Here is an 18,157-nt window from a genome sequence, read left to right as displayed (position 1 = left end):
CCTCAGACATGTATGAGGTGACAGTTACAGCCATACTTGAACATATATTTATAGTATTTCATGTGTATCTCTTTGAATAAATGTTTTTGTCTGTGTATTCTTTGAGTGTGTTTTAAATGCATTTGTGCAATTTACATCCGCCCCCCACTTCAAGCCACCCACCCATGATGATTAATGAGCGTGCACACTAAAGATCAGGAAATGACTGCCCCACTGCACGGCCCATCATCTGAGCTGTAATAAGTTGTTAAGCAGGTCTTGATCATTAAGAATGAGCTGCCTCAGCATGATTACATCCTGCACACACAGTTAATCTCAACGGAAAGCAGGAAGAAATGGTCTTGGCCATGTTGGTTGATGATTAACGCTTTGTGGTTTCTGGTTTCTGAGCTGCACACTAAAGATTTGCATCTGGTACATCTAGTACAGTGCCAACTGAAATTTTTTGTACATCTAAAGTCATATAAGGCAAAGGATACATATGCAAAACTCGTTAGCAGTTAAGATTTTCAGGCCGTGCATCAACGCCTACAAAATGGATATGACCTGGTTAAATGGTGCTGAGTCTGACATATACTGAGGAGTAACACAGCAGAAATTGTGACACCAGCAACAGAATAAAACATAACGTAGCAAGGAATGGCAGAGAAGCTCACTTCAAGTCAAGTGTATTAAATGAAAAGAATTAAAAAGAAGAGAAGCAGGTTTTATGAACAGCTGAAGGAGAAGGATTGAGCCATGTGCAGCCATCAGAGAAGCCAGTTAATTCTTCCTCCCATTATCTCACATTCCCTTTATGAGGGCAGTATCAAATATTCAGGGCTGATTGTGTGGCTTCATTAATTACTGGTCTCACAGGGAACATCTGTTAATTATGATTCCAGCAGAGAAGCCTCTGGTGCAACGTGATACTGATGCTGTAAAGCAGCCATTGCTGTAAAGCAACCGTTTCTAAAGGTTGAGAGAGGCCAAGCTGAGTGTGAAACCAACACTGGTTTCACTCCATGAAACGATGTCTGAAGTAATCTGATGTGGCACCTTTGGCTTCCCTTTAACAACAATAGAGATTTTAAAAAATTATATTATTGTGTTTTTATTATTATAGGTTTTTTTTTAAATATATTTTTTAAATAAATTGTGGTGATTTATTTATTAAACACCTTTCAGGTTGATTTTTTTTGCAGTTAATTAATAATTAATGTTATTTATCACTATAGATTAGAAGTATGTCTTTTGAAACTTGTGAGTTGTTAATTTATTTTTTTACATATAATTCATATTTTTCGTCATTAAAAAATAAAATGGCTGAGATGGGAGTGTAAGCTACACTTTGACCTAGCCCTTTAAAAAAAAACATTAAACACCTCAGATGATGAAAGATGTATTTAATTATCAAACAAGTCCATAGACGTGCTTACAGCACCCAGAGTGTTATAAGCATTTTATGTGTTTAGAGTGTGTTTAAATGTTAAATTAAGGGTTGTACAAAGCTAACAAAGCAAGGGATTTATTGTCTGGATTTGTTCCCTTTTTTCCTGTGTATTTCACATACAAAGAACACACACACATGTTTTTCCAGTGACACTTTATCATGTGGATCACAGTTGTGAAAGAGGAGGAAACAGAAATGCCACGATGTTGTCGACCTTCCAAGCTGTTTGATATTTCAGTGGTTTAGCACATCCTGGTGTTTACAGTGCAAACAGCTCTTTTCCTAATGCAGTATCAGTCACAGTGGCTCTGCCTGTTTTTACCCGCTTCTTAGGACAACATTAAAACATTTAAGAGCACATGTGGTGGTAGCTTTCTACCAATCACACTAAAACTAAAGAGCAGATGATAACAGACATTTCAGCCCCTACTTCCACAGTGCTGTCATATAGCCTACAGACGCTTAAACTCTGTATGCAAATAAAGTTTCCTGTGAATGAAATGCAGCGATAATGAAAGCAGCATGTAGTCAAATTATTTTTTTTTTAAGTTCAGAGTTTTGATAAATATATTATTCACCCTACAAAAGCGGCAAAGTTTGTATCCATGTCTGCTCTATTCCTCTATCTTACACTGGAATTTTTGTCAGGTTGATGACTTCATCCATAACTTAGCTGGGTAGAAGTTCATCTCTCATATCTTCTCATTGAGGAGCTGGTTTTGGGCTTTCTGCAGGATGGTATCTGCTCTATATGGCCCTTGATGGTGGATCCAAGGCGTAGGCTGTTCGACATAAACTTCTCCTGTCTGGAGAAAATTTGAAAAAGTTGAAGCGAAGCAACTGGACAGTCCAGATGCCTTGCTTTAACCTTCTGAATGATAATGACCTGGATGACTGAGAGTCTTCATCAACATAATGCTGGATGCTGACTATATTGGAAATACTCTTTAGAAAGTCCATCTATCTATACACCACTGTATCTGGTCTGTATGGGTAAGATAGCTCTTGTAATGCAGCAATATATGTTTAGAACCTCCTATTTACTGCATTCTGGTGACATTATGCCAAACGAAGACATGTCAGAGTACAATTATTTTTTTTATTATGCTTGCATATACATGTCATTACATTTTATTTTAAATACATTACAAACCAAAATCACAGAGCATAGTAGTGTCAAATGATTAAATTAGTAAACATTTTCTTGGAAACGTCTACGTTATTTCCTCTTGGTCTCGGGGAAGAGCCATTTCCATTTGTCATTCTGTGGGTAGTGAATAAAAGAATTCATAAATTTGATTAAATAACATTAAGTTTAAACTAAAGAATTCACAGTATTCTGATTACTAACCTTTCCCCAGGATGAGGTGTTATGTTTGGGTCTGATGTCCTCCAGAGGCTCGTAGGTGTTGCTGTTGAGTTTCGGCTTTGCTGTTTCCTTGTGGCTGGGAATCAGCTCATATGTGTTGTCGCTAAAGCAGCAGCCTTCGTTGGGTACCTCAGCATACACAGAGTCACTCTGCTGCCCCAGTGTTAATGATGTAGTGTGTGGGCTACCAGGCCGGCCAGCCAGATGATACACAGCAGTGTCGCTCGTGTAATCCAGGACGGGGCTGCTGCTGGGTCTGCTACACAAATCCATCTTCTCTGACTGTGAGACGTTGCAGCTAGCGGCCGGTCTGATGGGCTTGGGGGAAAGCCTTGGTGGGGTGTCAGGAGGTACAGCCAATCTGTAAGACTGCTCCCCATCAAATCTGTCGTCCAGCAGCGGCAGAGACCTGCTTTTGTTTTCCAGCAGGCTGAGCTCAGAGTAAGCAGAGTCAGGGCCTGATGGAGGACTACATCTGCCAAAGTTCTGATTCCTGGAAGTCCATCTGTCAGCTCTTCCTGCGGGTGAACTGTCCTGAAAGATGTGCTGAGCTCGTTGTGTCTCCCTGGGTGACTGCTTTCTGAGCTGAGCATACAAAACCTTGTCGTGGTCATTGAAGGTGCCACTATCGAGGTGCCTGGTCCTCCGAGGCAGCGGTGGTACTTCCTGGAAGTCATTTTTAGTCAGCTTTTTGGTCTTAACACAGTGACAATCCAGTATAACATGTTAGGGTATAACTAACCTCCAGTGTCCTGTTGTTCTTTGGTGGCCTTGTAGGTTGCAGCTCTAAAGACTGTAGTTTTCGTGTGTTCTTCACATCCCTGACAGCAGGAGCAGGTCTCTCTCTGGGGCTGACCTGGATGATGTCGTACAGCTCCTCATTCAGTGCCTGCATGACCAGAATAACAATTTAGTTCAGATTATTGAAGGAAATGAAAAGAAAAGAAAGAGTTTGATCTCACCTTAAAACATGAAGATGTCAGATACTCTCCAAATGGTTCAATGGGGCTGCTCTTGTAGTATTCTATTAGTTCAGGCACTGTGTCGTGTCTTTCAGTGTCTCCACAGACCACAAACTGGCCCGCTTCACTTTGGTTTATCACAAAGTGTCGACACCGATCCCTGCCTCTAAAACAAAAAATTGTTTGTTAGAGGGCTTGTGATATTCTTGAACTTTTTTAAAAATTAAGAAAAAAATATGGATACAATTGGCTGAAAAATGATAGAAGTTCGCTTGAAATAGCTGAAATAAGACAAATTTAGGGCAGCTTCATGTAGAAGCGATCTATATTGTGGACCAAACCAATACTCACTTGTAGGACAGTATGTATCCAATAGCCTTATCGCTGAGACGAACCAAGAAACAGCCTTGTTCCTTTTCTCTGAGAATTTCTTCAGCATCCCTAGACAGACAAATAATATCTTTAAAATCCAAACGCCTTTCAGAGGGTGAATAAGTGTTTACAGAAACAGCGAGGTGGATTCTGAGCAAGGCAGATCACGTAAATCACCTTGGAAAATCCATCTCAAGGCCTTTCCATAAACCTGTCATTACCGATACTTAAGTCTGACAAAACCGTCACCTGTGCTCTCTGTGTAGGTGTCTATGTCTGTGTCTATGAGGAAAGGGCTGTAGGTGACAGTGGGTGTTTTACTGAGTGGACGCTTTCCATTAGAAGAACAGGTTTAAATGCAGCTTATAGACATGCTTCAACAGCTTCTTTCACAATATGACCATAAAAAAATAAATAAATACAAACACAGTCTTAAGTCAAGAATAAATACTTACTTTCTGGCGATGAATCCCAGGAACCAGGCAGGGAAAAGGCCGTTATTGACGATGAGCGGCACTTGGGTGTCTATGAACCACTTTGTTGCCAGTTCTCTGAGTCTCCCCTCAGTCCCTTCAGTAATAGGATCCCCAGCAGCATCCCTTTGCTCCATCCTCGCACGATCCTGATCAACACACATAGACAACCAGCAGGTCATTTCCCAGGCAGATATGCAGTGAGGCAGTGCACTTCAACAGTCTGATTTGCTTATTTTCCAGGAGGCGTTAACCAGAGCCTGAATACAGCCCAGTGTTCTCATTTCATTGATATAAAGCTGCAGGAAAAATCTGATCACACAGGTCTTACCATTTTATTGTACAGTATTTACTTACTGTTTAATATTTTAAAATGTATGTTTAGTCCAGTGTGGTGTAACTCTGACATGAAGCCAGTTTTGCATAGAGGTATGAAGTTCTGATATGTTTAGAGCAGGAACAGAGAAGGTTTAGTGAGTAAGTTTTCTTACCTTAAAACAAAACTTAAGACAGCTCCTAAAGTTCAGGGATTTTGTGTGTTTTTGATCCTTTGGTTTGTCAGGTCTTGGTTTCTGTTGTCTGTATAGCATGCAGCAATTTCTTTCAACGCCTGAAAAAATAAATGATTAATTTAGTGTTGCTATAAAGTATTTGTCAACACAGAGAGAGAGAGAGAGAGAGAGAGAGAGAGAGAGGGTGAGTACATACCTTTCCTTGAGATTGCCAGCATGTGGTTTGAACCTGGTGTCATTTCAGCAAACATTAAACTGCTTCTCTTAACTTCTGAACCGTCTGTAATCTCCAACTGAAAGTGTTCTGAGGGAGTGTGACCCTACATGGGAGATATAGACACATGACATTTACCAGTACACACATTTTTCCATTGGTCTGTAAAGCAGCGACACAGCATACACACATTCACAGAGCTCATTTGCATAAAAAAAAGACCAAACCGTCAAACAAAGCAAGAGCTTCCTGAAGAGAAAACGGAAAGCAAGCAGCACAGAAACTGTGGTGTATGTGCACCCGCAGGAGAACATATGTAACCCACAGTGCGTCTGTTCACTGTAATGGGACATTAGGTTGCGTCAGCGGCTGATCTTGTGTATAACAAATTCAGACGTGCAGGATAGTAGAGTGGAAATATTGAGCGAGATTCAGGAGCATAAACAAAACCCTAACAAGATTTCCCAGGTTTGTTTTTGAGGTGTTAACTCATTCCCTCCCATGGCTGTCATCATGAATCACCTCCATTAGCTTTAGTTCCCAGTACTGTAGGAACTCCATGTGGGGGAAACACAATAACCAGAAAGAGTCTGTGTCATACTGTGCGGGATGTGACTGGATGTCAGCTCCCCAGTGTTAGCAGAGCTCCAGCTATGATCCACAGGTTACTGTTGGTATCAATACTGCTCAAACACTCTGTGGAACTGTGATCAGGACATTTTAAATGGTATTTTATTCTAATAATAGAAATTATTGTGTATTAATCAGTGAACATCTAGACAATGATTGCACAGTTCCATGTGTGACTAAGTATTGCTACACTACCATGACCTATAGAATTTCAACATGTTTCTCCTCTGTCTCTCTTTTAATGCCTTTGTGAGTCATGATGTGCTCCTCTGGGGGAGTGATGTACTTTTGGGGGCACATGTTATCTCTGCTTCTGTGTCTGTAAAGAATCCATTCATCATTATATATAAAAAAAACCACACGGCACTGTAATGTAATTTATCTACAGCAGCTGTGGAGGAAATTGATATAAAAACATCTCTACATCAAAGTGTCTCTGATATTTGTCAGCCTTCTGGCCTTCTGAGGGGGTTGTGTGACTTTGAAAGGTCAAAAGTCAGTTGACGCCTGTGACACTTTTGTTTTCCTTTAGATCTTTAACAGTAAAACACACATTCTTATGAATAATACTCGAATAAGTCTGAAAAATGTAGAGTTAACATTAATGCTAACAGATTTTTTTTGTTTTGTTTCAGTGAGAACAACATTAGTTGTTGTCATCATTGAACATAGGCCCACATACTGTACACCGTGCAAGTAGCACATTCAGGACTACAGCCATCAATCCACCTACAACTATAATGTGTGCACTTTCAAGATAAAATAATTTTCTTTTAAGAACATAAAAACCGGGAAGTAAACAATTGAATCTAAGTATTGTACATATTATAAGTAACATACTTCTTTTATTTTTCTCTATAACTGAGATGTTAATAATAGATTTTATGAGGTATCATATCAGACAGGGAGGTATGAGTGTGACCTACCGCATATATAACACATCTCAACCACAGAATATTGTTTTTCTTTAGTTCATGTGTTCACAGCTGTGTAGTCATAATAATATAATACATTTCTTTGTATTTACATTTACTATTTGAAATTGATTGTGATTGTGCTACTGAAAGTGAATTTTATGTTCTTGTTCTGGCACATTATATTTGATCCAAATATGTCCTCAGTATTTCTGGACGAGAAAAAGTCACAGAAATAAGACTAATATAAGAAAATTTAATCTTATTAGATAATTTAATTCTAATTAGTCACACAGTGGATAAAGGCACATAATTATAGAAGCAGACAATGAAAGACAGCAGCATCAAAATAGTAAAACTGACACATTAATACAGACCTTATATTTTTACTTTATTTTCTACTAAAGTTTGTAGCTACTTACTATTTGCAGGCAATTCTTGCCTTATTATTACATGCGTTTCATATTGTTAAACAGCACTACCTAGTGGCAAGCACATATCATTGCCCCCACCATCCACCTCCACACGCCCACTAACGCCCACACAAATTTATACGTCAAGCTTGGAAGGAAAACTACATCTCCCATGCTGCCCCGAGCGGAGAGGCAGGCAGTCATGCGGATGGAGACTGGAGTGTGCATCCGCTGCGCTGCACGAAGAAGAAACTTCGCGGAAAGATGCACGAAGAGGAGGATGGCAGCGAGGCAAACTCCTGCGCAGCTTCGCGGACCTTTTCGCCCTGCAGGTCTCTGGATGTGACCGAGGCAGCGGGAGCGGCGAAGGAGCAGTCCTCCAAGCTGTGCGGCTATTTAAACAAACTGTCCGGCAAAGGGCCTCTGAGGGGGTACAAGCCGAGGTGGTTCGTGTATGATCCCAGGAAATGTTACTTGTATTACTTCAAGACTCCCCAAGATGCCTTGCCGCTCGGACACATCGAAGTGGGCGATGCGTGTTTCTTATATGACGTGGAGGGGGAAGAAGGGCAGTTTGAGATCCGCACGGCCGAAAAAGAGTTCCTCCTGAAGGTTTGTAAACTTTTCAGCATGTGTATGACAGTCCGCTGGGCTGTCATTTGTCACTTCCTTTCTCCTTGTGAAAAGAGACACACCCTTTCCTAACTTTATTCAGTGTGAACTTTGCTTTAAGCCAGCCGTATGTCTGCTGACATGAACGAGACAAATCAGCACTTTACCTCCAACACAACAACAACAACAACACAGTTTATGGGTCATATTTTACACGTAGCTACATCATCATCTCATCTCATGTGATGGTGTCTTCTTTTCTGTCATATGACTGTGAGGCGTTCAGGTGTCTCCAGGTTTCACTCTGGCAGGCTCACACTGAGGTCTGCATTTTTCCTTTTAGCAGATGGTGTGAATGCTTAATACCAAACAGCTTGTGTAGCCACAGGCTGGAACTGAGACTGAAACCAGCATCTGTGCCTGTTCACATGACCAGCCAGAAGAGTAACCTGCTATTTCAGGAGCCCGTAGTCTGTCTGATCTTATATCGGTTTTTGAGTTGTCTAAAAAAATCATCTTAGTGAGGAGGGAGCTGTATGAGGGAGCAAATATCAGCTGAGTGGGACATATTAGTGATTATCAGCCATCATGGCTGTGGACTTTGGGCTGGTCATCGCATTCTTGTCAAAATCGTGTGCGGAATCTTATTGATTTTCTTGTTGATTGTTGTGTCAAGACATGTGTCATCTTCCAGGTGTCATTTTGAAATTCTTAACCACACATCTTGTAGTCATCAAGCAAGTCAATGTATTTCCTGACCCCAAGAGTCCTAACTGTACTTGTCTGTAATGAAACCTTTACAACTCATCTTTGTATTTGTGTGTCTTCAGGCCCCTAGCAGGCAGGTGATGAATTACTGGCTCCAGCAGTTGCAGCAGAAACGTTGGGAGTACAGTAACACACGAGGCACCGGACAGAGAGACAGCTGGAGTTCCCCCACGCTGCCCTATCCTCCCACCGGCCTTGTAGGCAAAGATAATGGTAAGCAGGTACACACACACACAGTTCAGACTCCAGCTGAAAGTAAACACTAGTAGCCGATTGATTAATATTTATATAAGTGTGACAAACTCAGAAGATTTTTCTGTCACCAGGTTTCTGAACAGAAGGAGTATGCATTAGAATCAGTACAATATTCATGTCCGATTTTAACCGGGGTGTGTTTGTGTTGTTGTGCTGATATGTAATGTGTGTGTACTGCCTGCTGTTATCAGTTTGTATCTGTGTCCAGGCATGCAACACTGCAACAAATTCCACTTTCACAATGTGTAGATGGGAATAAACGTGAAAGGGTTTCATGTAGGATGTGTAATAACCACATTTTTGACCATAGCAGAAAAAAATGTTCATCTTAGCTTTATTTATTTTTGTTTGTTTATTTTATCAGTGTATAAACAAACAGAAAGATTGGACATTTAGACCGATTTAGACCGGTTTTGCTGGTCCGTTTTCCTGGTCTAAAATAAATGGCAAATGATTGATTTGATTCTTGTGCGGGTTTTGCCTCTTTCAGCTGAGTCAATTCAACTGCGAATCCTTCTTCCTTTTCCTGTCTTGATAAACACATAACCCTAACCCTAACCCTGTCTTCAGAAGACTCAAAATACCATTGTTATGACTGTTCATCACTACCAGTATGATGGTATTATTTTGTCTACTGCACCCCTACAAACCAAACACATTAACATTTTTCTGGTCTACACTTAACCATTAAAAGAAGCATGTTCAGCCTGATGCATAGCTGTGTGCAGCTTGGATATATATATGTGTCATGAAGCACAGTCTTTATGTACTTTTTATCATATCCTGTTTTTTTTCATTTTCTGAATGCTATGCTAATGCTGTTATTTTTGAGTGGAACATTAACATGTGTACCCATGGTGCTAGACTGTCTGGTGATAGCTGTTGTAAAAATCAGCCATCGTTCTGCCATCAACTCCTTTTCTGCTCGCTCAGGATTACAGATGATACAAGGATTTTCTTTTCTGCCTGCTGCTGATAGTTCAAAGGTTTTTTTTTATCAGATTGTATTACTTGAAAAGGAATGTGTTTAAAGTGACCACTGGTTTTGTTGCAGCTTTAATGTGGAGCTGCTTGGTTCTTTTTTAAAATGTTTCCCTTTCTCTCTAGCCTCAAACAAGGAAGCAAAATATTTAGCATTCAAAAAAATGTAACCGTGAACGCACAGACATCCCCCTTGACAAGTAACTAATCTATTGTGTTACTCTGGAACTTATTCAAAGTTCATTTCCTTTACAAACCATAGATATAGACGAGGCCTTGCGAAACAGCAGTTGCAATAGAAGTAATACAGGTTTATGTCTTTGTTCTAATGTATTTCAGATGCTGTTTTCACTGAGAAGCCCTGTGAAAACATGGAGAAGGTCCGCAGCGACTTTGCCATGGAGGCGGAGACAGATGATGGAGGAATGGTGGGGATCCAGACAGCCAGAGGGACCTCTGCTGTGTCCACAAACCCCCTCAACTTCTCCCTTAAAAACTTTGGTACAGAACTCAGGTAAGGCCATTTGCTGGAGGTCTCTAGAGGTTAGGTACAAAATATTCTTTTTGTCTTGCGTCGCTGCCTAACAGGCACAACTAGTTTGCCCCAGTTGAGCTGTATTTAGGAAAGAAAATACCTCCTCAGGCACACTGCAGCAGAGGAAATGGCCACATCAACTGGTTGCTTGAGTATGGTGCCATCAACAGTTCCTCTTTTGGGACATACAACAACACATCTATTCAAAATATTCAGGAGAATTGCTGAAATGCTAAAAATGTGACATGTGGATTGGAATTTGCTTTGTGTCCATGATGGAAAGAGAGACCACTTATTATTAAGGCGCACAGGAATCTTAAGCAGCAATGATGCCTACTGGTAATGGTCTAGTCTTCACACACAGTGCGAGTCATTTGTACAGCTAACTGTAGCTGCCTCCATTGTGTCTAAATGTGCTAGTCACAGCTGTTTTTTTAATCTAACTGCAAGTTTCGAATATACTTTGGGTCACGAAGTGTGAATGGTGTGTGATTGTTTGTGGGTCTACTGTTGATCTAAAATGTCTGTGCTGAGAAGCTCATGTTGGAAATACCCCCCTTCATATAGACACGGTGTGAGGCAGGTGGAAAACTACTTCGTTTCTCACAGCTAAGCCACATTTCCAACTGACATTTAAAAGTTACAATAAACTTCAAGTCAGTCCTGGTTGTTGAATATCTTCATAATTAGGATCTGTTTCATAAAAAAGTGATTTTATCTGTATTTTATAGATGGTATTGGAGCTGTTTTTGTCTTTTATCTCTTTGTAGCTACATTTCTGTTATCCTTAGCTTCTTAAATACAGTGTATCCATGATGATGCTTCCACGGCTTTGACCAGCTCTTGCCTTTCTATTTAGGAACTCCATGTCTTATCTGCGGCCAGGCAGAGCAGTCGATAGCAGACGCAGTGTGTTTTATACTAGCAACAGCAACAGCAGCAGCACAGAGGAATGGGAGATGCTGGATGCTCCTCCCAAAGATTTCCCAGAACACAAACATCATCCAGAGACACACAGACGTACGTCTCCCCCCTCTACTTCTCATCCATCTTCTGGACAGTGTACAATAACCAGCTTTAAAAGTCTTTGTGAAGATAACAAGTGATGTCTTCTCTCCTTCAGATTCCTTTGGATCAGCGTTTGACTTTGTTCGCAACAGTTCACGGCCTAAGAGGCCTTTGCTTCGAGACATGAAGAGCGCTGGGAGATTTGGACGCAACCCTGAGACCTTGGCTGCTGAATGTAATGGAAACAAACCTCCAGAGATGCAGCTCCGCCTGCAAAGCCAGCAGGAGGAACTGGGCCAGATGCAGCAGGAGCAAGTCAAACTCAGAGAAGAGCTGGCCAGTCAGAAGGTACAGTTATTTGTGTTGGAAAGCATGGAACCTCTGTTGAAATTGTATTATTTAAATCTGTATAGTATGTGTAGACTTCGTAGCCTAATGCTGCACTTTCTGGGACCCTGAGATTAAGAGTCTCATGCTCTATCGACTGAGCTAGCCGGGCTATTTCAGCTGTTGTTTTGGTCACTTCAGCACAAGCCCCAGGTTGTGATGTCTGCAATAATATCTTGATGTAATTCTAATGCTCTCATTAATGCATGAAGACAGTGAATGGTTAGTCTTAGTTAAGTGAGTAATAAGGAAACATCAATTCTCCTGAAAGCTATCACAGCTGTGGCGCTCCTTCCCATTACTCTCTCTTCTCTTTTTTGTGTTTTTAGACTAGTAGCAGATTGGTCACAGCAGCTGCGGCCAGGCAGGGGAATGAATAATTTGTGTGTGTGTGAGTGTGTGAGCTAGCTTCCACTGTGAAGTGTGCTTTACTAACAATTCAAACATGATTTAGATGAGGAAATCAGGCGCAGAAACACAGCTGGGTGTTTCTGAGTAAACATTAGTGAACATTCGGAAACGTTCTGTCACTTCTAGGTTCAGGTCAAGTGGAGCAGAGCTGACATTATACTGTTAAAATATGATTCCCCCATGTGATCTTACAGAGAACCTGTCAAAAACATTTTCCTCTTTATGTTCTACTGCTAGTGATCCATGTATTTGCACGTTTTGGCCACATTTTGTAGTATGTTGAATGAAATTGATGAGTAGCTGTGGCGAGAAGGGATTTTCCCAGGGAAATTATACAGCTGACGAAGTAAGATACTTATCCTGATGAAAGCACTTTAGTTTAAAATAATGGCCCAAACAACCACATAGTTAATAGGAACCCTTTTCCTGCTTTAAAAATAAGTAATTATAATAAAATGGAATTAGTTTCTAAACACACAAAAAAAAATTTTATTCAACAATTCCATGTCCGGCAGCTATATATTTTAAACTTTGTTGTGTTCCTCTTTTTCTCCCAGGAACTGGTGAGACTTCTGCAGCAGACTCTAAGAACCTCACAGTGTGAGAGGCCCACGGTGCTCCGTCCAGCCCTTGCTCCAGATTCACCTGAAGGCTCAGACCAGAGCCAGACTTCAGCTGTAACCCAGGAAGAAGTCACCCAGCTAGACGCCCTGCTTCAAGAAAGAGATGAACAGATCCAGTCCCTGTGTGGTCACATGGAACGTCTCGCCCTGGAGAAAGAGAGCCTGCAGCAAGAGCTGAAGGGCCTGAAAATAAAAGTGGGAGAGATTAATGACCAGCTGGGAATGCTGATGGAGACCATCCAGGCAAAGGATGAAGTCATCATAAAGCTGTCTCAGCAGAGCTCAGAGCAGAGCAGAAATCCAAACGAGGCCGGTTCACCAACACTTCACAGAGATCAGCAGGAGCTGGACATCCTTAAGGTACAGATGGACACACATGAAGACAATGGAGACAAAACAAATGAACACTCACTATGCTGTGTTATTTTGTGACACTGAATCTTTTTTTCTTTTTTGTCTCTTTCAGGACAGCCTTCAAGGCTACAAATCCCAGAACAGGTTCCTGAACAAAGAGATCCTGGAGCTGACAGTATTACACAGAAACTCAGAGAGCAGAGAAAAGGCTTTAGAAGCAAAGGTACTCTCCTGTGTTAGGTCGTTACAGGTACATCACTCTGTGTGTAGAAACGAGAAGTCAGTGTAGCTGAAGGGGAAGTCCTCATCAAATTATAAAAATGGCATGGAGGCAAAAACAAATCAAACACAATCTGACTCTTTGTTTTTGCTGTCCTCTCTTGTTTTTGCTGCAGTGTACAGCCCTGGAGGCCAAGTTATGTCAGGTGGAAAGTAAGTATTTGGTGCTGCTTCAAGAGGTGAAGACCCCTGTGTGTTCATCTTCGGAGCAGAACCCTGCCCACGAGGTCATATCCAGATTATTAGAGGATGCCCTGCAGGCAGAGAGCTCAGACCAGCATGAACACCCAATCTTCAAACCAAACACTGTCAGGTACATGTAAATATAGTGTATGCTTTGTGGTTTCCAGATTGAAAATGATTTTAAATACCAGATCGTATCTGGTATCTATTGCATTTTAGTAATCTGATTTAAATTTTGGCCTTAACACACCACACTGCACTGCAGTCACAACACCTGTTCTGCTTCTGGACTGGAAAAACTAGCTGGTACCTCTGCATCTGTGCATGCTCAGACATGTCCTTTTTAGGTTCCTCTAAATGTATTGTTGGAAAATCAGGAAGCCCCTGAGCGCAGTGGAGCCAAAAAACATGTTGCGTAGGTGCAGTAGTTGGAATCAACTGAGCATCACTGACTAATGATGATGTATGTTTTTCTCTGCATTTATTTTTCAGTGAGTATGACGTGTACGGCTTTAAGACCGTCCCTGAGGAGGAGGAAGAGGAGGAGAAGTTGGTTGCAAAGGTGAGAGCCTTAGAGTTGAAGTCCCTGTCCATGACCGATCAGGAGGTTTCTGTCGGGGTCAAGTGGGAGAACTATCTGGCCAGCACCATGAACAGAGACTTGGTGCGCTCCCCTGAGCTCAAGGCTCTGATTCGCTGCGGCGTGCCCCACGAGCACCGCTCCCTGGTGTGGCGCTGGTGTGTCTCCTTCCATGTCAAGAAGTTTCGAGACCACTTGGCGCCTGATTATTATGAGACTCTACTAAATGTGGTACGGGAGAAGCCCAACCCGGCTTCAAAGCAGATCGAGCTGGACTTGCTGCGCACTTTGCCCAACAACAAGCACTATGCCTCCCCAAGTGCAGCCGGCATTCAGAAACTCAGGAACGTCCTGCTGGCTTTCTCCTGGAGGAATCCTGATATTGGCTACTGCCAGGGACTCAACAGGTACTTGAAGGGGATCTGGATTAACTACGTCTGTCATTTTGTGTCATTAATTCTTATTGCCTGTCTTTCCTTCAGATTGGCTGCAATCGCTTTGTTATATTTAGACCAAGAGGATGCATTTTGGACCCTTATAGCCATTGTGGAGGTTTTTATGCCAAGAGACTATTACACCAAGACTCTGCTTGGCTCACAGGTAAATCATTTTAATTATATTGTAACACTGGACACACAGATGCTGCCTCCCTAACCAGATTTTACTGGTATTGGTGACATCATGCCCATGTGACTAAAATCTGACTAACAGAGAAGGAATGCAACACCGTGATCAGCACTATTTTCACTTTGGTCTGCTGTAAAAAGAAAAAAATATAACAACATTTTTGTTGTGTGTTTTAGGTGGATCAGCGTGTGTTCAAGGACCTGATGAGTGAGAAGCTCCCCCGACTTCACGCCCACTTTGAGCTGCACAAGGTCGATTTCTCCCTTATTACATTCAACTGGTTCCTGGTGGTGTTCGTGGACAGCGTTGTGAGTGACATCCTCTTTAAGATCTGGGACGCCTTTCTGTTTGAAGGACCAAAGGTAAAAAACAGAAGGGAAAATAAAACTGTACAATCCTCATGTTTCAATATATACTTGTGCATGTTCACATGCTCAAATTCGGGTGTAAACGAGGTAAAAGAATCATGTCAAGCACACCTCTTTAGTTCTATTAATAAAGTCAGTACACAGCTGTGCATTTGCTTGTAGCTTGTGTAAAAGGTGTGAAAGTTTCCATCTACCCCTTGAAGATAGTCAAATGCCTTCTGACACATATTAGTAACACGTAGTAAACATCCTGTCTGCCATTACCACTATTCCACCTTTTATTATAGAAAGAAACTTTAAATCAATAATATCAATGAAAAAAAAACGTGTACTCAAAAAAAGACGTTTGATATTTTTACACTTCCGGCTATGACTGTGCTGTTTCCATTAAGATGTATAACTTTGCATTATTGGAGAAAGAATGAGCCCACAGTCACTAAGACTGTGACAAAAAGCCCCAAAATGTCTCTGATTTTTGAGGGTTAGGACAGTAAGGGCTGTACTGTGCTGTGTGCTGTGTATAAGGATTTGTCCCTACATGATGTACGGTTACATGTGGAAATGAGATGAGGAGATATTTTTTTTTCTCCACAGATCATATTTCGCTGTGCCCTGGCTCTCTTCAAGTACAAAGAAGAAGAGTTCCTCAAGTTGCAGGATTCCACCGCCATCTTCAAATACCTTCGATGCTTCACGCGCACAATCCTGGATTCAAGGTACTGTCTTTTGGTTCAGTTGTCTGAAACTTCTGAGGAAAGTGTGTCTGCATCCGTAAGGGAAACATAATGTGATGCATCTTTCTTTTGTTTCTACAGGAAGCTCATGAACATTGCTTTTCTTGACATGAACCCGTTCCCCATGAGGCAGATCCAGAACCGTCGCTCCTTTCACCTGGAGAAAGTCCGCCTGGAGCTGACGGAGCTGGAGGCGATCAGACAGACCTTCCTCAGGGAGAGAGAGACCAGTCAGGACAGACGGAGCTTTGTGAGCGACGATGAGGAGGATAACTGACCTCCTTGTCTTGTCAGGTTGTGAACATGAAGACAAAGAGATCATCTCTGCAGACCAGTGATGTGTTGTGAAGGGAGTTTCTCGGAGTCAGTCTCTGCATCACAGCTGGAACATTCAACTTTGAAACGAAATTTGAAACGATCAAAAGACCAAAACATTACAAGCTGAATGGGCTTCTTATCAGTATTCCTGCCACTATTTGTTTTAATTTTTTGCTGTATGCTTTTTAATGTTATGGCTTAATCTCTGGCCCAGCTCAACACTTTCATTCCATATCAGTATTTTCAAGCACATGGCTGTCTACATCTATTGATAGTTAGATTTTTTTTCACTGCCTCTTGAAGGAGTTTCACGTACTTGCATTGTCAAAAGGTTCTTGCTGTTAACCTAAACTGCCACTTAACAGTACATGTCTGTACTGGATCTCTGTGTCTTTGGATGCACTTGAATCACTTATATGCTGAAAGTTTTGCTAAAGGCCTATAGAAATGTGCATATCATGTTCAAGATGTTTGTGGTTAAAAAAAAAAAGACTCAAAGAAATATGATGAAAAAAAATGATAAAAAAAAGTTTCTAATGTTGCGTAAACACCGTGTGTCCTAAGTACACACACCTTTTAAGCCATCATACTTATGTTGTGAGCCAATGTGGTCTTATTAAGAAGCATTCGTTTTATCTGTCTGTTGGGCAGGTTTCCAAATGTAGTCAAAATATTCCTTTACATTTTCATATTTGAAAAACTGTACTATTTTGCACGTATGTTTGTACTGGTGATCTGGAGAATATCTTGTCTTAATGGAAACGCCATATCAAATTTCCAGACTTTTTGACTGCAAACTGTATTTTCTATTGTCTTAATATGGCCTTGGCTTTACATTTTTTTATTTGCTTTTGTGTCTTAAACAAATATTTCATCTCTGTATTATGTGTGTCTTGCAGTGTCATGTATCCATCCAGCACTGCAGGCCACAGAAAAACAAACAAACCATATTGTTTGATTTTGGGTGTATTTCCTCACATTTAATGCTGCACTTGTTTTTCTGAGCCGGAGCTGGAAATGCTGTTGTATTAGCAGCCTCTGTCCTCAGAGCGGCAGTATAACATTTGCCTGTGTCATGTTTACACCTCTCAGCTGCACCCTCCACACAGTTTGATGATAATTTGCTGTGAAATAAGCATGATGTCAAAAAAAAGGAGATCATTGTTATCACTGAGGGACATACGTTACACATGTGACACATGTAGCATCATTTTTCTCTTTTTTAAATTCAGGTACTTACAGATCCTTTCCCTCCTTGACCGTATTACACCTGTTTTATAGCTTCTGTTTATCCTGTTTATATCAAGCAGTTTTGCTCAATGATAACTTTTCACTTCTTCTCTTGATCTGTTGTTTACAGCTTCCTTTGATTTCTGATGTCAACTTTAAAGTGTTTACTTTCATATTGTCATCCATGGGATTTCATCTGTTTGCTTGGACCAACTGAACAAACGTTTTACAGATGGAAACATGAGTGAAAAAGACATGTAGAGGTAGAAATGTAATCCTGAGAGCAGGTCTCTCGCACAGTTTTACAAACATGATTGGTTCATTTTCATACATGTTCACATTGAATAAGCTACATTTCGTCTGTTTGCTTTAGCCAGCAGTATATTGCACAAGATGAATTCAGAATCTTTTAGGGCACTTCTTTTCCTTTTTTTATGTAAATCTGTCTTATTCTTTGTTAATCAGTATCACTCACTGATAAAAAAAGTACAATGCTTGTATGGTACAGCACGAAGTATACACCACTATGTGTTTTTATAATGCCACTTAATAGACATATTCAATAAACAATGGCTGACTGAATGTGTCTATAGTGATGTCTTCTTGCAGCAAA

At 41.0% G+C, this 18,157-nt stretch overlaps 2 protein-coding genes across 2 annotated transcripts; one reads left to right on the top strand and one right to left on the bottom strand.

The window, feature by feature from the left end:
- Positions 1 to 2,598: 2,598 nt before the first annotated feature.
- On the bottom strand, positions 2,599 to 5,606 carry LOC114452271 (SH2 domain-containing protein 7-like). The gene is given in 9 exon segments (XM_028431498.1): positions 2,599 to 2,696; positions 2,784 to 3,467; positions 3,544 to 3,690; positions 3,764 to 3,929; positions 4,115 to 4,204; positions 4,591 to 4,757; positions 5,100 to 5,218; positions 5,317 to 5,398; positions 5,400 to 5,606. Coding segments are annotated over 9 exon segments (1,569 nt in total). The 5' UTR covers positions 5,469 to 5,606; the 3' UTR covers positions 2,599 to 2,651.
- Positions 5,607 to 7,478: 1,872 nt separating this feature from the next.
- Positions 7,479 to 18,126, top strand: tbc1d2b (TBC1 domain family, member 2B). Its single transcript, XM_028431784.1, has 13 exons — positions 7,479 to 7,903; positions 8,734 to 8,884; positions 10,247 to 10,421; positions 11,302 to 11,462; positions 11,566 to 11,798; positions 12,806 to 13,231; positions 13,338 to 13,448; positions 13,621 to 13,817; positions 14,180 to 14,674; positions 14,750 to 14,867; positions 15,071 to 15,256; positions 15,857 to 15,978; positions 16,078 to 18,126. Exons 1-13 carry the CDS (start codon positions 7,556 to 7,558, stop codon positions 16,271 to 16,273), a joined length of 2,919 nt encoding a protein of 972 aa, XP_028287585.1. The 5' UTR covers positions 7,479 to 7,555; the 3' UTR covers positions 16,274 to 18,126.
- The last annotated feature ends 31 nt before the right edge of the window (positions 18,127 to 18,157 follow it).

Source organism: Parambassis ranga, chromosome 19 (assembly GCF_900634625.1).
Source record: "Parambassis ranga chromosome 19, fParRan2.1, whole genome shotgun sequence".
Lineage (NCBI taxonomy): Eukaryota > Metazoa > Chordata > Actinopteri > Ambassidae > Parambassis > Parambassis ranga.
The sequence above is the reverse complement of the archived record's forward strand: the minus strand, read 5'-3'. Positions and strand labels throughout refer to the sequence as shown.

Excerpts from the sequence above, each read along its gene's own strand:
- tbc1d2b (XM_028431784.1), top strand. The coding sequence starts at position 7,556 with ATGCACGAAGAGGAGGATGGCAGCGAGGCAAACTCCTGCGCAGCTTCG. Across the intron at positions 15,257-15,856 it reads TTCTGTTTGAAGGACCAAAG|ATCATATTTCGCTGTGCCCT; the intron begins GTAAAAAACAGA and ends TTTTCTCCACAG. Across the intron at positions 15,979-16,077 it reads CGCACAATCCTGGATTCAAG|GAAGCTCATGAACATTGCTT; the intron begins GTACTGTCTTTT and ends TTGTTTCTACAG.